At 42.6% G+C, this 22,510-nt stretch overlaps 7 protein-coding genes across 8 annotated transcripts; 2 read left to right on the plus strand and 5 right to left on the minus strand.

Moving 5' to 3' along the window:
• Positions 1-2,324: 2,324 nt before the first annotated feature.
• On the minus strand, positions 2,325-5,187 carry LOC136183339 (nuclear protein localization protein 4 homolog). The gene is made up of 18 exons (XM_065969943.1): positions 5,165-5,187; positions 5,015-5,095; positions 4,849-4,961; positions 4,636-4,800; positions 4,537-4,585; positions 4,396-4,490; positions 4,168-4,276; positions 4,025-4,111; positions 3,801-3,980; positions 3,658-3,729; positions 3,441-3,567; positions 3,352-3,389; positions 3,175-3,297; positions 3,061-3,117; positions 2,910-3,008; positions 2,729-2,848; positions 2,561-2,669; positions 2,325-2,499 (listed from the first exon to the last, which is right to left on the minus strand). Exons 1-18 carry the CDS (start codon positions 5,165-5,167, stop codon positions 2,342-2,344), a joined length of 1,785 nt encoding a protein of 594 aa, XP_065826015.1. The 5' UTR covers positions 5,168-5,187; the 3' UTR covers positions 2,325-2,341.
• Positions 5,188-5,259: 72 nt separating this feature from the next.
• LOC136183342 (uncharacterized) lies at positions 5,260-6,579 on the minus strand. Its single transcript, XM_065969947.1, has 5 exons — positions 6,459-6,579; positions 6,060-6,400; positions 5,883-6,009; positions 5,633-5,832; positions 5,260-5,579 (listed from the first exon to the last, which is right to left on the minus strand). The coding sequence occupies exons 2-5, from the start codon at positions 6,335-6,337 to the stop codon at positions 5,372-5,374; spliced, it is 813 nt and encodes a 270-aa protein (XP_065826019.1). The 5' UTR covers positions 6,338-6,400; positions 6,459-6,579; the 3' UTR covers positions 5,260-5,371.
• Positions 6,537-8,518, minus strand: LOC136183341 (phosphoribosyl pyrophosphate synthase-associated protein 1-like). Of its 2 annotated transcripts, XM_065969945.1 has the most exons (11): positions 8,393-8,518; positions 8,288-8,340; positions 8,171-8,237; positions 7,818-7,993; positions 7,649-7,764; positions 7,541-7,596; positions 7,302-7,492; positions 7,133-7,147; positions 6,947-7,050; positions 6,748-6,894; positions 6,537-6,701 (listed from the first exon to the last, which is right to left on the minus strand). In XM_065969945.1, the coding sequence occupies exons 1-11, from the start codon at positions 8,473-8,475 to the stop codon at positions 6,543-6,545; spliced, it is 1,167 nt and encodes a 388-aa protein (XP_065826017.1). In that variant the 5' UTR covers positions 8,476-8,518; the 3' UTR covers positions 6,537-6,542. The 2 variants fall into 2 exon arrangements, with proteins under 2 accessions (XP_065826017.1, XP_065826018.1); XM_065969946.1 differs by lacking the exon at positions 7,133-7,147.
• On the minus strand, positions 8,475-11,367 carry LOC136183340 (sphingosine kinase 1-like). The gene is made up of 8 exons (XM_065969944.1): positions 11,081-11,367; positions 10,864-11,001; positions 10,669-10,807; positions 9,881-10,610; positions 9,693-9,824; positions 9,546-9,643; positions 9,379-9,494; positions 8,475-9,323 (listed from the first exon to the last, which is right to left on the minus strand). The coding sequence occupies exons 4-8, from the start codon at positions 10,284-10,286 to the stop codon at positions 8,564-8,566; spliced, it is 1,512 nt and encodes a 503-aa protein (XP_065826016.1). The 5' UTR covers positions 10,287-10,610; positions 10,669-10,807; positions 10,864-11,001; positions 11,081-11,367; the 3' UTR covers positions 8,475-8,563.
• A 508-nt stretch (positions 11,368-11,875) lies between these two features.
• Positions 11,876-21,444, minus strand: LOC136183383 (VPS35 endosomal protein-sorting factor-like). Its single transcript, XM_065969991.1, has 36 exons — positions 20,722-21,444; positions 20,473-20,658; positions 19,028-20,404; positions 18,880-18,976; positions 18,662-18,829; positions 18,485-18,607; positions 18,395-18,425; positions 18,266-18,342; positions 18,088-18,216; positions 17,866-18,028; positions 17,701-17,797; positions 17,604-17,651; positions 17,457-17,550; positions 17,327-17,404; positions 17,229-17,274; positions 17,092-17,168; positions 16,992-17,038; positions 16,886-16,942; positions 16,782-16,836; positions 16,610-16,726; positions 16,506-16,559; positions 16,310-16,453; positions 16,175-16,260; positions 16,046-16,126; positions 15,932-15,995; positions 15,783-15,881; positions 15,655-15,732; positions 13,252-13,366; positions 12,976-13,032; positions 12,842-12,924; positions 12,725-12,792; positions 12,605-12,671; positions 12,516-12,543; positions 12,330-12,451; positions 12,134-12,280; positions 11,876-12,079 (listed from the first exon to the last, which is right to left on the minus strand). Exons 3-36 carry the CDS (start codon positions 19,042-19,044, stop codon positions 11,996-11,998), a joined length of 2,898 nt encoding a protein of 965 aa, XP_065826063.1. The 5' UTR covers positions 19,045-20,404; positions 20,473-20,658; positions 20,722-21,444; the 3' UTR covers positions 11,876-11,995.
• On the plus strand, positions 19,093-20,820 carry LOC136183385 (uncharacterized). Its single transcript, XM_065969993.1, has 4 exons — positions 19,093-19,708; positions 19,761-20,150; positions 20,212-20,457; positions 20,516-20,820. The coding sequence occupies exons 1-4, from the start codon at positions 19,100-19,102 to the stop codon at positions 20,660-20,662; spliced, it is 1,392 nt and encodes a 463-aa protein (XP_065826065.1). The 5' UTR covers positions 19,093-19,099; the 3' UTR covers positions 20,663-20,820.
• On the plus strand, positions 20,863-22,482 carry LOC136183388 (uncharacterized). The gene is made up of 4 exons (XM_065969997.1): positions 20,863-21,472; positions 21,529-21,918; positions 21,971-22,216; positions 22,268-22,482. Exons 1-4 carry the CDS (start codon positions 20,870-20,872, stop codon positions 22,406-22,408), a joined length of 1,380 nt encoding a protein of 459 aa, XP_065826069.1. The 5' UTR covers positions 20,863-20,869; the 3' UTR covers positions 22,409-22,482.
• Positions 22,483-22,510: the final 28 nt, after the last annotated feature.

The following is a 22,510-nucleotide window of genomic DNA, read 5'->3' on the forward strand; positions in this document are numbered from 1 at the left end:
CATTACACAGACAGCCAATCGGGGTGTTTTGAAAGCAATTCTGATGAGAAATAACGAAGATTTGAGTTCTCATAGCATGTAAGTATACCGTACCGGAAGTAGGTCATTTTTGAGCAAAATTTGACCTCTACCGAACATTCGACCTCGTAGACTTATCAAACTAACAAAGTACAATAGATCGAGCGCGTTTATTTGGAAATCGGCGAGTTGAGGTTTTTTAGCATCCCTGAACTATAGCACACGCTTTTTCCTCAAAAACCGCATCTCTTAGAACTTTAATTTTTTTACGTCAAACGATAGAGTATTAGTACTTAGTCAATCCCACGGTCTCAAAATTGTCTATCGGCGCCAATTTTGGCATTTTTAGGAGGCGTGGCTAATGCCGGAAGTAATGTTTTAGTGTGAAATTAGACCCGTACGAAAAGTTTCACCTTGTAGGGCTGTTCTACTAATAAAATAGAGTAGATCTAGCGCGTTTATTTGGAAATCAGTGAGTTGAGGTTTTTAGGCAAACCATGAGCTATAGTCCATGGTTTTTGCTCATTTGGGTCACCTCTTCAATTCCCATTATTTCTTTATAAAACAACGGGGATTGGTTGCCTATTTGACTTCACGGTATCAAATTGACGTCACACCTCAAATTTTGGCTAAAATTAGAATTTTTTAGATGGTGATATCAATTCCCTCCTTCTCCTCCTCCACAATATTCCTTCAGCGCATTCAAGGTAAAGAAGCCAATAAATAAATTTAAAAATAAATTAAATTTAATTTTGATTATCAGTTTTCTCCTCTCCTCTCTCCCCAACGAATTGATCAATCCGACGATTTTTTGGATGCAGAAAGAAGAAGAAGTAGACGAAGCCATGACCCTGGGGACTTGGGTGAAAGTCTCCCTCCTTGTGGGCTGGAGGATAATCAGCTCCTCCCTCCCTGGCAGCCGGAGGTTAATCAGCTGTTCCCCTGGGGACTTGGGTTAAAGTCTCGCTCCTTGAGGGCTGGAGGATAATGTGCCCTTCCCCTGTGGACTTGGGTTAAAGTCCACTGTGGGGGACTGCAGTCTCAGTCCCACCGCTTGGCCCTCCTAGGGGGGTCAAGCGGCAGCGCAGGACAACCAACGGAGGAGGAGGGGAGGAGGAGGGGAGGAGAAGGAGGAAGGAACCTTTATTATTTAATTATTACATCCGGGATATTTTAATAAAAATTTTGAACATGACTTCTCCTACTTTTTGCACGAAAACGCGTGCGCGCGCGCGCGTTAGCCTAGCTAAGTGCGCTCCCTTGCTTTCGTCTCTCCATGTACCCTGGAGATCGAAAGCCTATCCACTACTACCATGCACTCAAAAAAAATTACTATAAAAAACGCGAGCAGATGTTTTCTGTTGCTTCGCTCTCATTCTCGCACTGGAGCCACGCGCAATTCGAATAACGATTCATATATGTATATACATGTATTTGAAGAAAACACGGAAACGCGTCACAAACTAGCAAGAGAAAAAAGCAAGAAAAAACACAACTGAATAACAAGAGTCTGTTCACCTATTTTCTCTCTCTCAAGATCCGAAATTTGCTCCGCACGCAGTGCATCTTCTCTCGCGCATCGCCAAACAGCAGATCAAACCCCAGGGAAAGAAACAGACAGCCAAAAGAATGGCGATAGGAGGATAGGTCGTATCGAGAATGCCGCGATGACACACGGGACAAATTCCGACGACGACTTGCGAGTGAGCGGCAACGGGTTGTTGCGAAATGACGACGTTTTGATGGTGAGCCCCCATTCGAGGACCCGACGAAGGAGTCGTGCTGCAGCAACCCCCCGACGTTCCGCCGTACATAGGAGGGGGCTGGGGTGGTCGCATCGCGCCGCCGCAACCTTTGCCGTACGCAGATTGTGGATAGACCGGAGGTGGAGCTGCGCAAAGTTTCTAATTAGGTTCTATCGCGTTCGTTCATGACAAAAACGACTTACCGTGACCTCCGCCGCAGCCGTACGGATCATCGGGCGGCGGTGCGGTCGGTAGAGGAGCGTAGGGCGGAGGTTTGTCCGACATTTTGCTATTCACGGACGAACGCCACCGTATCGACGCGAACAAGACGAAGACGAATGAATGAGTTCCTCGACTGACTTCGGGGGAGCTCAGAACGGGCTCGAACACTCGAAGTCGAAGAAGTGACGCAACGCGAGAAACGACTTGTATCACGTGTTTGGACGACGTCATCGACAGAAGCCTTCCTGACGACGTCACAATACAGCATTGTGACGTCAACAACGCTGACGCTATCAGAGAATGGGCTCGAAGAAGCGCGAGAAAACGAATTTTATCACGTGGAAGAAGTTTCTCTTTTATGAACGCCTACTATCACACATTTGGCAATTCGAATCCTGTGGCTTGTTTATAAAGGTGCACGCTGCGCATGCCCAATTGCCCTTCACTGCCCCTTGATTCTCTGCAATCGCCGCTATAGGATAAGCGGAGGGAGGACCACGCCCAGTTAAATTATCTAAAAAAAGACCCCGCCTCACCCATTAATTATAATTAATTAATTAATTAATTATACGTACAATGCTCCACAAGAACTTCGACGGTTTTCCATTCCTGCGATTCTTTCCACTGCATCACGGCAACTGCGTCTTTTTGATAAATTGCTTCACATAAGTGTCGAACCAAGGGCTAAGTAAGGGGGGGAAGGAGTGTATCTCTCTATCTCTCTATCTCTCTCTATCTCTTACTTGAATTATATCTATTGTTTCACACGTGGCCAGAAAGAGAAGAACGTGAAAATCGGCCATCGTCGTCATAAACTGATCCCTTGGCTGTTTATGCATGCAGCTAGCAAATTGTTCAAAACTCTAAAAAAATCTTCAATATTAACAAATCCTATTATTGATTATTGCCACTTTTTTCACTCGCCTGAACGTCTCCTACGTCACTGCGATTTTCTACAACAAACGGCTCAGTAGAACTACCGGGAAGCAAAGGCTGCGGATCCTGGGGAAACGCGGCGGGGATCTGTATGATAAAAGTCTAAATTTCTACTATGGAAAAAATAGGATAGTCTCACATCAATAATGAGATATTCTATAGGAAGTGGACGAGCTACTTTGTATCCTTCCTTCTCCTATATCCCCCCCAATAGAAACGCGTTTGATTTATCCCCATTGACTCTTCGACTTACCTTGTATAAAACGTCTGGAATGTATCGTTCTGACGTCGATTCTCTAATGTATCCTAATTCGGGTGCGTCGAGTGTGGGAACCAGATAGTCATCTTGAACGAGATTCGCACACTGATTAGAAACCTTTTTTAATTAAATTAAAAAATCAAAAAAATACTAAGAGGAGAATTTCCAAACCTGATATCCCTCAAAATGAATCTGCCCAGATTCGTTGCCTAGCAACAAACAAATACAATGATTTTTATTTTATGGATTCAATTTCGTACCTGTTACGATTACAGTGACAAATTTGGAGCCAAACGTCCCGGATGGAGCCAAGTGACAAGCGTTGGGATGTTGCAACTGAAAATCGCCCGCCATAATGCATTCCTCCGCAGTCAAAAAATAAGACTCCTAATAGGGGGAAAAAACAATAACTAATATATATGAACACTATCTAATAATCGATTAAAATTAATTAATTAATTAATATATGTCCCTTACCCCGTTTCTCTTATATTTGACGAGTGTTCTGTCTTCGCGACGCGGCTCTAAATCGGTGAATATCCAGCCAACCTCAAGAAAAAAAGGAGAATCACTACTACTACTACTACATGTAACTAACTAACTATTCGGTCAATAAATACTTTTTTCATTTTTAAATGCGCTGCTATTTTATCAGCTACTTCTCCTTTTTCGTCGACAAGTAATTCTACGCTATTTGCTGTGCTCGCTTGAGGGGGTTCGTAGATCGCTGAAACGACGGCTTTTATGCCAAGAGGAACGTCTCTGTGAACTTCGTAGCGTCCATATAAGTAGCCAATCCTCTAAAGAATAATTAATAAAACTAATATTATTAATTACTACTAACCTGTTTGCCACTTTTTCGCCAATAATTCAAAAATCGATCGACAATATTCGGATGCTCAAAAAGAATGTTATCCACGTGACGATAAATCTGACGTCACGCATACATAGAAGATGAATAAAATTGATATTAATTAAAGAACATACCTGACGCTTGAGTGTTATGGTACTCGCCATTTCCTTCCATTCATCTTGAGATTCGCGACCGCGAATTTTTCCCGTTCCACTACTCGACTCCAGAAACGCATACTTGCCCCTAGATAAATAAATCAATAAATAAATAAATAATTATTAAATATTAAAAATTAATTAATTATTAATTATTAATTATTAATTATCAATTATTAATTAATTAATTAATAATAGTTTCTTTACTTGTCGACGCCACTTGTGATCTTTCTCACGTACGAATGAAAGGAGAGATGTTTGATTGGAGGATCTCGACTCTTCAAATAGCTCTCATCAAATGGCTGAAATGATGACGTCATAACATAAGAAAAAGACAAGAGAATTTACCTCAATTGGCAAACAATGAACACACTTTGCATTCAATCCATGACGACACCTAAAAATAATATCAATAATTATTTAATTAAAATAATTATGATGACTTACAGTTGAGTGTCTCGATTTCTTTTGATTGTTCCATCTTCTTTGCTCAATAAAACGTCGACTTCGTCTTCTTCGACGACAATGACGTCATTTCCCTTTATTTCGACTTCTTTTCTTTCCTCCATCTCGGCTCTCCCGAATTCCACGAGAAAGAACATGTGACCGTTACTAAAAATAGATCTCCACAAATCGAATCTTACGGGCACGTAAGCTTACGAGATATTTTGAGAAAATAACGTCGTTCTCGAAGACGATTTCAATTCGGGGCCTGAATCGCGACTTAGCATCAGGTGAAACGTTCCTACGTCCAATCCGTAGCACTTTGCGACCTGTCGAAAGAGTTTTGAGTCGAAAACGAAGTCGAAACGAACTTCGATTTCACTTTTTCGTAAACTATCGCCGTCGTTTCCTGCTCGGAGACGTCGATTCGCTTCGTTCCAGATCGCGATTGAATTCGAATGATCTTCGAGAAGCAAAAAAGCGACTGTAAAGACGAGAAAACGGAGAAATACGTGGCGACGTCACATCTTACCATTTTCTCTCTAAAGGCAACGTGCGCTACTCTGACGCTCCTATGGCAATAGCACGTGACATTTATCGACACCACTATAGGAACGTGCGCTACTCTCCTTCTCAAAAAGCAATAGCACGTGACATTTATCAAGACACAAGGGGAAGAGGTGTAAGCCAGCCAGCCATACACATGTAAACAAAAAAAGTCAACAAAAAAATAGTGTAGTTAGAGTGCATCCTTGCCTCGCTTGAAGCTCGAGTAGATGGGAATGGGCAACTTTCGACTGCTGAGCACAAAACGATAGATAAGTGCAGCGAGAATTCCGCCCAATGGTGGCCCAACAAAATAGACGTAAAGATTCTCGTAAGAATCATAGGCTACTGCTGGACCCAAGCTGCGAGCTGGATTCATACTTGCTCCAGACAAGTTTCCACTAAAAATAAAATAATGAATAGTTAATTATTATAATTTTCTCCTATATCATACCCTGCAAGAATGCCGGATCCAACTGCAAATCCTATAGCTAAAGGTGCTAAATTGTTGCTTCCCTTTGTATCGATTGCCACAGTGAGGACAGTAAGAACGAGAATGCACGTGAGAAAAGTCTCAAGTCCAATGGCTTTGCCACTCGAAATATCTGGCGCATTCAAAGTAATTGTTACATTTGCTGGCAACGTGGCTAAACCCTAAAATCAATATTAATTAATTAATTAATTAATTAATGTATTTGTCTAACTTTGGTCAATGCAGCTCCAACCATTCCTCCGACTAATTGAGATATAACGTAGCCAAGAGCAACTCCCGGAGCAATAGCACCGCTCAGAAAAACACCAAACGTAACGGCCGGATTCAAATGACCCCCACTAAGGATCATCCAATGATCACGTGGTGTCAATTATTATTCGTTTCTCACCTCGCATTGGCCGTGATGGAAACGAGAACGAAAAGAGCGAATGCGTGTCCCAATGCGACGTCGATCACGCCGCCGCTATTGAAACTCGCCAAAATTCCCGAAAAAACGAAAAGCGTCGTTCCCACGAACTCGGCGATGCACGGCCTAAAAAGCAATTTCCACCAATCGATTTGCTTATTAACGTTGTTGTTTCCGCCGCCGCCGCCGCCGCCGCCGCCGCTGTTCGCTTGGCTCGGATTGACAAGAAGAGGCGATTCTGCTTCGTCACGTGATGCCATTCCTTCGAGTACACGTAATACGGGTTCGACGCGCTGTTGAGAGTCGATTTTGACCGAAGATCGCTACGTAGATCAAAGGAAAACGCTTTAGATCCGCTCGGAGTCGTGGCTTTGTTCTTACCTCGCGGCGTACTTCCGACTGGTGAGTAAATTTATGCAAATAACCAGCACAACGCGCGCTACAACCACGTGATTATCTTTGTTCTCAGTCTCCAAGTGGAACATCTCGAAACAGATACGACATCGACTCGTCGTTGTGAATTCGACGAATGGCCTCGCCAAGCATAACACTCACATCTACAATTTTAATTTTGTCGCATTTCGATGCGAGTTCTTCCGCCGGTAGAGTATTCGTCACAACGACCTTAATTAATTAATTAATATTAATAGTATTATATCTTCTTACTTGCCTCGTCTATAGGCGATGATTCGAGTGATTCCAAAGTACTCTCGTCAAATATTCCATGCGTTGCCATGGCGTAGATTTTATAGGATCCACGCTCTTTGAGAGTTTTCGCTACAGAAATAATATCATCAATGTCGTCAATCTCATCATCCTTTCAAAGAACACCTCAATTAATCAATTAATATTAATTAATTATTTTTTACCACAATAATTGAAATTCTTCCACCCACGTCTCCTACAACATTGACAGTAGCCATTCCCCCGCTTTCCGTATCTACACCCCCACTAGGCGTCAAAGGTCTTCCAACTAAAAAAACAGGACCCGTATGAATAATTGAAAGCAAAGAAACTACTGTATCTATGTGTCTTCTAATTGCGAAGAGCGATACCTTCCCAAGAGTACACTGAGGACACAGCCAATCAGCAGTGAGCAGCATAAACACGCACAAAAATTGAACGTGAAAGCTCGCACACCATCAATCAATTAATTAATTAATTAATTAATTAATTAAAACCGTGGGTGCAGCAGAGAAGAGAATCCTTCAACAATTGACTCACTTGAATAGGTAAATGAGCTCGATTCTTTTCTTTCCGCTTTGCTCTTTTGAACAGAATCATTCGTTGGTGACGGAGTTTGAGATGGAGGTGGAGAATCTCGGCCGTCCTCCTCCTTCTCCTTTTCCTGAAAACGATAATCGCCGTGAACAACAGCAATTGCAAGACCGAGACGTTCTGAATAAGACGTCGCTCTGAGAGAAGAAATAAATAATTAAATAAAATCACCACCACGTATGTACCTTCGTGCAGCTCCCGGATGTCTAGCAACAAGTACAGCGTTTCTATAGTCAGGAATCTACGCAACGTCGATTTTTGATATTAATTAAAACTCGTATCGTCATGGTTACGTTATCCCGGATGTATTGAATTAAAAATGGCGACGCGCGCAGATTGTCGACGGGAAAATCGAAAAAGCCTTGAATTTCCTTCTGATGTAAATCCATGGTAATGAGATGCCCCACCCCTATTTTTTTCCATCATTAATTATATTATATTAATTATATTTTCTTTTCTTGCCTGATCGCTTCATCATTTGAGCGACGAGTTTGCACGCAATCGATCCTCTCTTCCTCATGCGAGATTGTCTCGAATAGGGAAGATAAGGCATCACGGCGACGATTCGCGCCGCAGACGACGTCTTGCATGCATAACTCAATATGAGCAATTCCATAACAGCAATATTCATACTGGGACTAGGAAAAAAATGTCTCCACTCCAGTAGCAGATACTTATAATACGTGATAATTAGATCTGGGATTATTAGCGTGGAATAATTGTCTTGCATCTCATAGCAACCACCTAGTATGATTGGACACCTAGCTGGCTATTAAGAGATGCGATGACGTCATCTCTAAAGGGGCCCCCCTTACCCAGATCCTGTTTGTATAATAAAGACGTTCTTTCCGCGAACCGATTCCTTGATGTCAATCTGAATTTCTGCACGGGGAAAAACGATCGCATCGTAACGAACGAGTGCTCTTCTGTACCTCCGTTTGCAAAATTCGTGACGTCGCAATCTCCCAATCGAATTCCAGAGCGTCTGCGCAGAATCCCTTCGTAAAAACGCCTCGAGACACGATCCCCGCCCTCACCTGCATATCGATTCAGCTAGCGAACGATGCGACGATCCAGTAAAGACAACCTGGCCAGCATTTCGTCCCGTAAAGGCGGCCATTCGACGACAACACACGTTTTTAATACGGGACCCGAGCAGTTCCCGGAAACTTTCTCCCCCAAAAATAAAAAAAGAAAGAATACTCTCTCTATACGGGCGTCCCAATATCACTCTCCGTAAGCAACTTCTCCCTCTTCAAAATAAGAACTCTTCCAACAGCGCGATGAACTTGCACTTGCATGGGCCCGTATGCAATTCTCTCACCATCAACAGACATAATCTCTGGCACGCGTCTCGCCCCGCCCACTTCCGGTTCGAGTCTCATCGCTCGAACACCAATTAATTCGGTACCCGGAACATGAATATGATGTCCTTCTTCCATTTTCAAAAAAGATTTTAGCACGGCTAATCTGGAGCACGTGGCCGGAATAACAAAGACATAAAGAATGCCCCCTGCTAAATGAGCTGATGGCGCTATAAATAAATCGGAGCCTATGTGCGTTAGGAGAGAAGCGGCCAACGTCACAAATTCCCCGTCTATAACTTTCCAACCCTTTTCTTCACTTGGCTCCTCATCAAAAGACGGTAATAAATGAGAAACGGGTTTCGAATTCGATTCAATGGAATTTTCTTTTGATAACGCTTCTGATTGGCTGACGGGTAAATAGTAGAATTTCCCGCGATATTTTGGCAAGGAGAGGAGTTCGGAGATAAAACCGGCAGTGAAACGAGCTTCGCCCATCCACCGAAATTGCTCCGATTTGATATCGATATTCGCTACGATACCCCACGTGACGCTGAGGAAACTATAGCGCGTTTCCGTGGGCGTGTGAACGGAGAGAATATCCAGGGGGGCGGAGCGACCTCTAGCGCACGCGAACGCCGCGCAAGTGGGAGTAAACGGTTCACTAGGGAATTTATATAAGGGACTTAGAGGGTTCTTATGTACTGTGTTTTGCTTACTTGGCTAAATGGAGTAGAGAACAGACTAAGGAATTACCTGAACCACCTGGAATTGCTCCTAGAGGAATTTTCATGGCTTTCGACCAATCAGGTCTCGCCATGAAACCGTTGATAATCTTTTATAAAAAGACAATTACAAAATTACTGTATTTTTATTAATAACTTACTTCGTGATGTAGTCCATCTCCGGAAACAATAATTATTGCGTCAAAATCAAAGATATCTTCGCGTGTTTCCACTGAATTTCTCGCATGACCTTCATACTCTAGAAAAAATTAATATATTTATTTATTTATTTATTATTGAATCAATACCTGTTATAATGACTTCCGTCTCGATTTCTGCTCGAGCGAACATGGGCGCAACAAACGTTCTATAAATTCTCTCCGCTTTGCCACGCCCACTCGCCGGATTAACAAACACGAGAAATTTTCTTTGAGGAACGCCTTACGGATATTGAAATGACATCACGGATGACGTCAAAGGATGTGCGATGACTCACCGCTCTTTCCGTGTACGCGTTCCATGAGCTGTCCCTTCCACGCTTCCGCTCGCGTCACGTGATCGTCGTGACCCTCCTCCTCTTTCGCGTACAATTTGACTTCGCGAAAGCGACGATCTTCTTTCTTCAGTATCGATTTCGTTTTCGGATACGCGAATACGGAGATTGCGATCGTCGACGAGCGCGAATCGCGTTCGATCGACGCTCCAACAATATCCGCGTATGGAACAAAACATTTTTTCGTCGCGTTGCGACGTTCCGTGGTCGTCGAACTCATTAGAATGCCGTCGGTCGAAAGTGCGACATCGTAGATGAGACCGTTTGGCGTGGAAGACAGGCGAAATTTCGTCAGTTCCAACGTCTCGTCCATTGTTCGACTGCGATAGCGCGCTTTACGCTGACGCATTTGGAGGTGTGTCGTCTAAAAAATTAAACAATTAGCGCAGAAAACGTCACAGAAAAGCCAGGGAGTAGTCTAGTTCAGCGGTCAGCCTAGCACGGCAATCATCTGCGAATCCGGAGTCATTTGTGAGACTGTGACAAAAGAGGTTTTTTTTCCGAGTCTTCTTTCCGCTGGTACTTTCGATGCTGACGCGGAGTCCCACGTGGAGAATTTTGATGGCGCGAGGCAGTCATGGTGCTGTAGCGAAGAGAATCACGCCCTTTCTTGACATTGATTTTTTCTGTTGCTTTGCTGACAGCTGCACAAGCGCGTAAAGCTTCCTGCCATCTAAATGTTATCAAAGCCCTGTAATTGAACGTACTTCCCTTATACATGCATCATTTACCTTTTGCACAACTCTCTATCGGGGGATTCAAATGTCAAAAGCTCACTCCTTCCTTGGAGAAGCATCAGCCTGTCAACAAAGTCGCTGCTTTCTATTTTTACATCGTCAACAGTTGCAAGACATATGGAATCACTGTACTCTTTGGAGAAAAGGATATCATGCGTATGAGTTATATAGTTACTAAACTGTACGCACCGTCCCGGCGAGTTCCCCACAAAAGACTGAGCGTGTTGTTACTTGCATCCTCGGCAATCCAAAAATGGCGATTGTCCCGACTGCCGCCAGTGGTAAAAGCTTTCACTTTCGATCTGTGATGTTTTGTAAACGTTGAACCTAAATCATTACTTGAAAAAAGCCTTCAACATTTACAACAAATATACCCCCCCCCCCCCCCCCCCCCCCTAAGGCTAACCTTCTGTGATCATGTCGCAGTGCTTTTCGTAGACATAGTAACAATTATAGCACATCAGTGCGTCATGAGCGGAAGATTCAACGACGCACTCTCGGACTTGAGCAGCAGGAGCAGGCTTTGTTGAGAAACAAAAGCAACAGCACCTCACAACTTCCTTATTAGAGTGATGATAACGACCGCCGCAGAAATGACAGACAACACTGCAATCTGTCGTCATTTCAACATCGCAGAACATGCATTTCGAGCATTCTTCGAACGTAGTCCAGTAGCTTGGATGGCACTTTCGAGCTCGTATGTTCTTGAAAGAAGACATCATTTCTTGCGAAGGTCCGGGCTGAGTTGAGCTAACGCGCGCTTACATACGGGCAAGCCGTGTAGCTCGCGCGAAGGAGGCCTCACCTTCACAGATGCGTCGACGTCGCGAATCGAGGCCAGCACGAAGAAGAAGAAGAGTACGAGTTTATCTGCGCAAAAAAAATTAAAGAAAGACGATGTTTAGATTTACGGCACTTCAACACAGGCTGGACCTTCTCTCGCGTGCTTTAGGGTGGGCGTGCCGGGCGCGAGGAATGACGCCCGAACAAATGACGTATGGTCGATCACGTGAGTTAGACACCTGACGGGCCCTGTTGCCTATAAATCAATGAACACGCACACTACGTACCTGAGGGCGGTATAAGGAAGGCTACTAACAAAAGTTACATCACCTGAAATTTCAAAGAATCCAAGGGATCTCCGGAACAGACGTCTGAAGCTCGAAGAATCCATCGCTTTTCCTATCTATAGTAGTCACAGTTATTAAGAAAATAGTCTCTAAACTCAGCAAAATGTCTAGCGCCGAAAATTGCACACACCAACACCAACACACCATACTACAGGAAAGTGGCATTCCGAGTTGAGTTCATGATATAATGATCATGCTCTTGACTGTAAAGTCATTTTCCCGGCCAAATCAGCCCAAGCACCGCCACGGGCTTTCACAGCTCGAATAGTCCGAGCCTAGAGAAAAAGACATATCTCTAACACTGATCTCCCAATTATTGATTATTTTACCATATGCTTTGTATCACCTAGACCGTGTTTTTGAGACAAATTCCACAAATTCGTGGCTAAAGCAGACACGTTAGGATTTTCGACGTCAGCGTGAATTATCAGCTGGCAAAAAAAGCGAAAAGCAAGTGCAGCTTGCTTTGTTTGATTCTACACCACCAGATATAATCAATCAATTAATTTAAAAAATCATTTTTACCTCTTTTCCATCTGATAACGATTTCAAATGAGTCAAGATTTCTTCCAAAATAGTCTTAGCTATTTTTCCGAGCTCAGCAACGTATTTTCTGTCTCCCGCATACAAATCATCATTGGTATCAACTGGGCGGCAACACAAGAAAATAAATCTAAAATTAAATTTGAACTATACAATCTCTAGAAATACCTTTATCAACACCAAAAGCGTAGCGATCCTAAGAAAAAATATTAATAAATAATAAATATTGATTAGTTACCCCTCTTATATCCTTGTACCTGACTTGAAGCACAAAGAAGAACGTAAACATCCACGTATAAGTTCACTTTGGCATCACATCGATCCCTTCAAAAATCAAAAGATGATAATAGCGGAAGTGATCCGGAAAAACGACATACCAGTCATACTCTTGAAGAGTGTTGAGAAGACCCTTGAGAATGTAATGAATTCCATGATCCGGGTCATCCTAAAAATTAATTAATTAATTAATTAATTAATTCTATTATCTAACTTACGGGAACATAGAGAAGACTGGCAACAAATTGTGTCAAATACCTTTGCACCATGGGCTCAGTTGACTTTGTACTTCCATCAACATCTAAAAGATCACGTGAGAGTGCTAATTAATCAAATCAAATAATGTACGTACCTATTGTCTTTGGGACTTCCGGTATCAAGCTAATAGCAGCCTTGAGGAAAGCATCACCTAAAGTAAAGTAGAATTAAAACTTAGGAGCCGTCTATTAGCCAATAGCTTCGCGGTTATTTATTAATCAAGTAGGGCTGGGACTCCACATGTAGAATTTCGGATATTATTAGCCAATAGTTTCGCGATTAGAGACTATAGATTCTCTCTTTATTTTAGAGTGAGTACGGCCAAACGTCTTCAAGAGAAACCTTCACAAATAATATTTATATATCTCACCTTGAGCTAATGCTTGATTAAGTATCGCAACTTGACCGGTAATGAGATACAAGTTGAGTCTCGAGAATAAATCATGTATGGATGGAATAGTGATGTAGCAATAGGCAGCACAAGCCTAAAATAGAACAATTGAATTCATCCTCATACAACGACTACAACGACTACAACGACTACAACGACTACAAAGGCTACAACTGCTAAAAAGGCTACAACGACTACAAAGGCTACAACGACTACAAAGGCTACAACGACTACAACGACTACAATGACTACAAAGGCTACATCTACTACAACGACTACAACGACTACAAAGGCTAAGGCTACAACGATTACAAAGGCTACAACGACTACAAAGGCTACAACGACTACAACGACTACAAAGGCTACAACTGCTACAAAGGCTACAACGACTACAAAGGCTACAACGACTACAACGACTACAATGACTACAACGACTACAAAGGCTACAACTGCTACAAAGGCTACAACGACTACAAAGGCTACAACGACTACAACGACTACAACGACTACAAAGGCTACATCTACTACAACGACTACAACGACTACAACGACTACAACGACTACAACTGCTACAAAGGCTACAACGACTACAAAGGCTACAACGACTACAACGACTACAACGACTACAAAGGCTACATCTACTACAACGACTACAACGACTACAACGACTACAACGACTACAACGACTACAACTGCTACAAAGGCTACAACGACTACAAAGGCTACAACGACTACAACGACTACCACGACTACAACGACTACAACGACTACAAAGGCTACAACTGCTACAAAGGCTACAACGACTACAACGACTACAACGACTACAAAGGCTACAACTGCTACAAAGGCTACAACGACTACAACGACTACAACGACTACAAAGGCTACAACTGCTACAAAGGCTACAACGACTACAAAGGCTACAACGACTACAACGACTACAATGACTACAACGACTACAAAGGCTACAACTGCTACAAAGGCTACAACGACTACAAAGGCTACAACTGCTACAAAGGCTACAACGACTACAAAGGCTACAACGACTACAACGACTACAAAGGCTACAACTGCTACAAAGGCTACAACGACTACAAAGGCTACAACGACTACAACGACTACAATGACTACAACGACTACAAAGGCTACAACTGCTACAAAGGCTACAACGACTACAAAGGCTACAACTGCTACAAAGGCTACAACGACTACAAAGGCTACAACGACTACAACGACTACAAAGGCTACAACTGCTACAAAGGCTACAACGACTACAAAGGCTACAACGACTACAACGACTACAATGACTACAACGACTACAAAGGCTACAACTGCTACAAAGGCTACAACGACTACAAAGGCTACAACGACTACAACGACTACAATGACTACAACGACTACAAAGGCTACAACTGCTACAAAGGCTACAACGACTACAAAGGCTACAACTGCTACAAAGGCTACAACGACTACAAAGGCTACAACGACTACAACGACTACAATGACTACAACGACTACAAAGGCTACAACTGCTACAAAGGCTACAGCGACTACAAAGGCTACAACGACTACAACGACTACAACGACTACAAAGGCTACAACGACTACAACGACTACAATGACTACAACGACTACAAAGGCTACAACTGCTACAAAGGCTACAGCGACTACAAAGGCTACAACGACTACAACGACTACAACGACTACAAAGGCTACAACGACTACAACGACTACAATGACTACAACGACTACAAAGGCTACAACTGCTACAAAGGCTACAGCGACTACAAAGGCTACAACGACTACAACGACTACAACGACTACAAAGGCTACAACGACTACAACGACTACAATGACTACAACGACTACAAAGGCTACAACTGCTACAAAGGCTACAACGACTACAAAGGCTACAACGACTACAACGACTACAACGACTACAAAGGCTACATCTACTACAACGACTACAACGACTACAACGACTACAACGACTACAACTGCTACAAAGGCTACAACGACTACAAAGGCTACAACTGCTACAAAGGCTACAACGACTACAAAGGCTACAACTGCTACAAAGGCTACAACGACTACAAAGGCTACAACTGCTACAAAGGCTACAACGACTACAAAGGCTACAACGACTACAACGACTACAATGACTACAACGACTACAAAGGCTACAACTGCTACAACGACTACATCGACTACAAAGGCTACAACGACTACAAAGGCTACAACGACTACATCTACTACAACGACTACAACGACTACAAAGGCTACAACGACTACAAAGGCTACAACGACTACAAAGGCTACATCGACTACAACGACTACAACGACTACAACTACTACAAAGGCTCCAACAAATAGTATCCTTACCCTAACAAATGCCGCCGTTTTTCGCGTGTGATGTCCATTTACGACTTGTCTCGTTCGAATTGCGAGATGATTGACACTCTGCATGCAAAAAATAAAAAATGTCAATTCAATAAATAGTGTTATTTTACCTGTACGAGGACAATGAGAACGGGTTCAAGACCCGTAAAATTATTTCGCGCGTCCACGTAAAAATTCAACTGCTGCTCAAAATCCTTACCAAAATGAATCTAATATAAAAAAATTCATTTCGAGATGACGACAAAGCTAACGCGCGCACGTTTCTTATAAACGAAATAATGACATTGGAAGTGGAACGAAGTTCATCAACATTCGACAAAGCGCTAATAAAGAAAATTAAAATTTCAAATTTTTACCCCCTTCATCTCCTCACTTGACCGAATCGTGAAGAACTTTTCCCACGTAAAGAAGAGTGCTTATGACAACGGGATCATTTGTCGGCTCAAAAACGTGCCTAAAAAATCGTCTCAAACAGAACGCCTACTTCCGGGAATCCGGGTACTTCGAAAACGCTTCCATAACACTCCGACACACTTCCACTTTCACCGACTCCCTTTGAAATAAATCCAAAAAGGCGAGAAATTTATCCTAAAATAAGATTAAGAGACGGCCACGCCCCCCTTTTCTTCTTGTTTACCAAGGAAAACAACATTGAAAAATCGTGGACGTGAGTCAGAATTTTCGTCATGACGGATTGGAGTTGAGGATAGAATTTTTCGTAGGCGCGATCAGGCGTCATATGTTTGACAACGTCGCCAAGAATTGTATTAATTTCGCGTTTCTAATAAAAAATAATAATTAATTATTGACTCCCTCATTTATTTTTTTCTTACTCCAAAATGTTTCACGGGAAATTCGGCCCAAACTTCCGCACAGCCAACGTATTCCTAAATCAAAAAAATTCAAGCAAACAAAATATTTTTTCGAAATTTCCTACGTTGGGTTCTTTCAGATTTTTGACGGTTTTCCACACTTCGTTCAATACCTGCATCCTGCATTCTTCCGGGGGATCGCTCAGAACGAGATTCATCCCAAGGGTCTTGTACAATTGCCACTTTTAGAGAGAAATAGTGTTGCAAAGAGTAAAAAAGTGATCACTGCGTCTCTACCTTTGCTACACCCGCTTCTTCACACTCGCGTATCATTTCGCAGAATTTTAGAGCTCTACAATTAATTAATTAATTAATTAATCTATTTATTTATTATTTCTTACCTCGCTGATACAAATTCCGGTTTGAAGGACGACATGACTGCATTCAAAACAACGCCCCTAACACACAATAATCTAAATTAATTAATAACTATATTATTAATACTACGTGTTGCAATGTTTCTGACAATTTTCCAAAATCATCTCCAAAGCATTCTAAATTGAATACGTCATTAATTAATCAATAACAATGACTATAGGAGTCTCACTTCTGATGTTTTGTAGGCAATGCATTGGAGAATCCAATCCAATGCGGGAGCATACAAATCCATATAAATATCAGAATCTTTTAAAAAGCAAATCATCTACTAATTAATTAATTAAATTATTAGTCGCAATTTCTGACCGACGTGTTGAAGAACGATTGTATTCTGAACACTTTCCAATTGAAACTGAAAGAGAAATATTTAAAGATTAACATAAATCACGTGACGTCTAACATACTTGTCCATAGGTCTGAACAAAATCGCCGAAGCAATACTGGAGGTGATCTCTTACATCGGGAGCAACGGTCATTCCAACCTAAGAGGAAATAAATAATAAATGGATTAATTAATTAATCGAGTCTTCTCACTCTGCATATGTATGCTCTAGCATATGTAGCAACCAGGGGATTGCCTATGCCTCTGATCATTCTTGATAAGCGAGTCAACGCACTTCGATATTCACTAAAAATTAATGAATAAAAATTAAATTCAATGTCATCTATATTGCGCAATACCCGGTTGTCAAATAATTGTAACATTTCAATATAGCCGTTTCGACGTAGCTAAAAAATAAAAAATAAGACTTTTTAATTGATGAATTAATTTCGTTACAATCTTGGTATGAGTTCCCGGATAGAAGCAATTTTAAAAAACCAATTTCTACACGTTTCTTTTGCCATTTCAGGAACTTGTTCAGGAGTAAAATTCTCTAGAAGAAGAAGAAGAAGAAAAGAGCTACATATAGCCCCTCCCCCTCCCCGTCCACGTGACCATTACCTGGGAGAATTATTGGCTTGGAAGATCCCGACTGTTGCGTCATGGATTTCTGTCTAATTCGCTGATAGACGAGTTCTCCAAACGTGTCCAAGATATCCGTGATGAGAACAAATTTGCTCGGATAGAATTTTATCACGGAAACGTCAACAAGCAATTTAGCACACTAAATAAAAATATTGATTAATTAATTAATTAATAAAGTGACGATTTTTTCGTTCTTACTTGAATGCCAATTTTGAGAGTTTTGACGCGATGATCATTTTCCCAGGCTCCCTTCAACGCTTGATTCATATCGTCAATCTTCTTCACATATTCCTTTTGACTCAAATTCATCATTTCTTTCACGGAACCCTAAGAGAAAAAACTCCCTCGAATAAATACTAATTAAATAAATCAATACCTCTTCGAAGTCGTCGAGCTGTTCGAGACGATGTTTCACTTTTTCGCTGACACTCGTCGTTTGAGCTTTGACAATCACTACACGCAAAAGTCCCGTATTAATACGTCACGTTCTCAAGAGACACCACACCCTTTTCTCGATCTTCATCCGTCAAGAAACTCTATATATACACATATATATAATGATGGCCACGCCCATCCAATAAAATAATTAAATAACCGTTGTGATGGAAAGTTTTTCGTCGGTCGTGTATTTGCTCAATATTCCCGCCTTCTTTGCCGCCCACGGTTCGAATTCGTCGTCCAATCCGCCGCCACGCCCACCTGCCACGCCCTCGTCGTCCTAAAGGGGAAACAATGATTTTTTGAGGAAAATTAAATGCTCTCGGCGTCGCACCGGCATATCGTATCCGCCCGAACTTGCAACAGCTGTCGCTGCACTTGTCAATGGATCGAGAGCGGCGAGGGGATCGGAAGCACCAAGAGGATCGCAATCGGCGGCGTCCACGGCTTTCGGAGCTTTTTTCGCCAACGGTGGCGTTTTAGTCTTTTTATCTTCCACAATCTGCCGCGCTTTCGATAAAAACCGAGACGATTTTCTGTACTTTTCCTTACCTGAACGACATTCGCTTTGAGCGGATGATTTGTGCACGATTCTGCTGTCATTGCGTACGTCTTTCGTTCGCGTTCGTAGTTGCGACGAATCGGCGCCCTAGACGAGAGATTGCGGCGAAGGAAAACAGCAGCGAACGCGTAGACTCACCATTCAGTCGACGCCATGATTGGGGAAGGAAGGAAGGAAAGCACGCTACGCAAACGTGACGTAGTGCTAGGTATGAATTCGCGTCGCCACGCCCAAGCGGCCGCCCAAGCGCTTCTAGCCGACAATCTTCGAAAGCACGTCGACTCGACAGCGGCGGAAGGAAATCCAGTCGCCTACGCTTCGTACACAGACACGAAAACGTCGATTTTGCGAACGTATTCGAATCCGCCGCACAATCTCGATTCGAATGCTCTCGAAGAGATCGCTTCTACCGTCGAAGCTCAAGCCTTTGCAGAAAAACGTCTACAAATGGAAAATCACCTCGCCGCACTCAAGGATCCAACCAAAACGATCTCCACCCTCGAATTTCTCTCTTCGTCCGTCTTCGTTCCGTGGTATCGAGAGGAAACGTACTACGCCTGCGATTATTTTGCTAGTCTTGGAGGAATGGACGTCGTCGTTGCACACGCCGCTTCGCCGAATTCAAATTCGCCTTTGCGAAGCGCCGCTTTTTCCGCCTGTTGGGCGTTTGCGACGGGAAGTAAGCGAACTCATCTCATCGTCGATAAAGGCATCGTCGACGCGATCGAAAACGTTTTGAAAACGATGAGAAACGACGTCGAAATGATTCTCACTGCCTGCGGGATGACGTGGGCCTTGTTGGAGTATCCTGATTTGCGAGTTAGAGAAATCACATGCCGGGGTCCCGTATGTAATATATTTCCTCTTTTAGAATGAATTGCAGCGAAGGGGCTTTCTTTCTCTACTGATTGACGTTCTCTATATCGACGGTGTCAATGGTGAATTGCTTGAACAGGTGCTCGGATGTCTCAAACTCTTTTCTCCCTCCATCAGCGACATGACGTCGAGCAAACGTCAAAAAGTCGAACAGTTGATTTTCGAGTCTTTTCGCGACTGTAGGAATAAATTTCAAGTCGATTTCTTATTTCCGGATCATAGACGTCTAATTCAAATGGTCTATTATACGGGTTTCAACTGCTTGGCAGGAATTTATCTCCACGAAATCAGAAGATATGGCTACATGAAAGAAGCGGCGTCGCCAATCCGATCATCTGCTTTGCAACAAATGAACAAATGGATGAAAAACACTGATCCTGATGAAGTGAGACTCTCTCTCCTCTTCATAATAAAGAAGACACGTGTCTCTGTATCTACTCTAATAGATTCGTGCCATTGAGAAAGGAAATTACCTTTGGGATAGTCTGAAACTCTTCACTGCACTTCTCTACTGTCCCTGTCCCGTCGTTCGTCGCATGGGCGCTTTCTCATTGGCCAATCTCTTGCAAGGTGCAGAAAATCGAAAAGTGTTTGAACGAGAAGAGGGAGGAAAGTCGTACGATCCAATCCAATGTTCATCTTGGTGTAAGGATGTGAAGGCAAGTGAATTAGCAAAGAAGGCAATGAAACACGTAGGATGTTCTTACCATCATCTCCCCCTAGAAGTCTTTTTTTTATCTTGCCTTTTAGGTCTTTGCTGCTGATCATTGCAGCCCTCCAACTCTTCAATCTATCTGCTCTGTTTTTGTATCAGATAACTCCGCTCTCTTTGGATCTATGATAGAGGAGTCATTGCCTTCTACTTTGAAGTCTCGTATTTTCGCCTTCTCTCACTAGGAAAATTATTGTTGTACTGGTCTGTACAAACTACTGAGAGATCGTCTTGTATTTTTTACCTCACTTTTTCATCTCACCTTCTTTTGACATTGAAAACAATTCTCCTTTTCTTTATACTAAAACTAGCTCACCTTTTTCCTTAATTAAGAAGTCATCGACGATCATGATTGGGAAGGAAAGCACGCTAGGCTAAACGTCACCGAACGTATGGAATCAAAATCGCGTCGCGATGCCCAAGCGCTTCTAGCCGACAATCTTCGAAAACACGTAAATTTGACAGCGACGGAAGGAAATCCAGACGCCTACGCTTCGTACACAGACACGAAAACGTCGATTTTGAGAACGTATTCGAATCCGCCTCACAATCTCGATTCGGATGCTCTCGAAGAGATCGCTGCTACCGTCGAAGCTCAAGCCTTTGCAGAAAAACGTCTACAAATGGAAAATCACCTCGCCGCACTCAAGGATCCAACCAAAACGATCTCTACCCTCGAATTTCTCTCTTCGTCCGTCTTCGTTCCGTGGTATCGAGAGGAAACCTACTACGCCTGCGATTATTTTGCAAGTCTTGGAGGAATGGACGTGGTCGTCGAACGCGCCGCGTCGCCAGATTCGAATTCCCCCTTGCGACTCGCCGCTTTCTACGCCTGTTGGGCGTTTGCGACGGGAAGTAAGCGAACTCATCTCATCGTCGATAAAGGCATCGTCGACGCGATCGAAAACGTTTTGAAAACGATGGGAAACGACGTCGAAATAATTCTCGCTGCGTGCGGGATCACGTGGGGCTTGTTGGAGTATCCTGATTTGCGAGTATGTCGGGTCCCCGTATGTAGGTATACTGTACCCATACCTATGTCTTTTCTTAGAATCAATTGCAGTTGAGGGGCTTTGTTTTCCTATTGATTGACGTTCTCTATATTGATGACGTCAATTGTCACTTGCTTGAACAGGTGCTCGGATGTCTCAAACTCTTTTCTCCCTCCATCAGCGACATGACGTCGAGCAAACGTCAAAAAGTCGAAAAGTTGATTTTCGAGTCTTTTCGCGACTGTAGGAATAAATTTCAAGTCGATTTCTTATTTCCGGATCATAGACGTCTAATTCAAATGGTCTATTATACGGGTTTTAATTGCTTGGCAGGAATTTATCTGCACGAAATCAGAAGATATGGCTACGTGAAAGAAGTGGAGTCGCCAATCCGATCATCTGCTTTGCAAAAAATGAACGAATGGATACAAAACACTGACCCAGATGAAGTGAGAGTCATAATAAAGAAGACACGTGTTATCTCTCTATATCTAATTTTAGATTCGTCATATTGAGGAAGGGAATTACCTTTGGAATAGTCTGAAACACTTCACTGCACTTCTATACTGTCCGTGTCCCGTCGTTCGTCGCATGGGCGCTTTCTCATTGGCCAATCTCTTACAAGGTGCCGAAAATCGAAAAGTATTCAAACGAGAAGAGGGAGGAAAGTCGTACGATCTAATCCAATGTTCGTCTTGGTGTAAGGATGCAAAAGCAAGCGAATTGGCAAAGAAAGCAATGAAACACGTAAGTTCCTAATATCCCTCCCCCACCTTTTTACCTTATCTTGCCTTTTAGGTCTTTTCTGATCGTTGCAATCCTCCAAGTCTTCAATCTATCTGCTCTTTTTATGTATCGGATAACTCCACTCTTTTTGGGTCTATGATAGAGTTATTGCCTGTTACGTTGAAGTCTCGTATTATAGCCTTTGCTCACTAATGTATTGATATTGAAACTTGATACTAAAACTCGCTCACCTTGTATTGATATTGAAACTCAATTGATACTGAAACTTGCTCACCTTGTATTGATATTGAAACT

This window comes from Oscarella lobularis, chromosome 2 (assembly GCF_947507565.1).
Source record: "Oscarella lobularis chromosome 2, ooOscLobu1.1, whole genome shotgun sequence".
Taxonomy (NCBI): Eukaryota; Metazoa; Porifera; class Homoscleromorpha; order Homosclerophorida; family Oscarellidae; genus Oscarella; species Oscarella lobularis.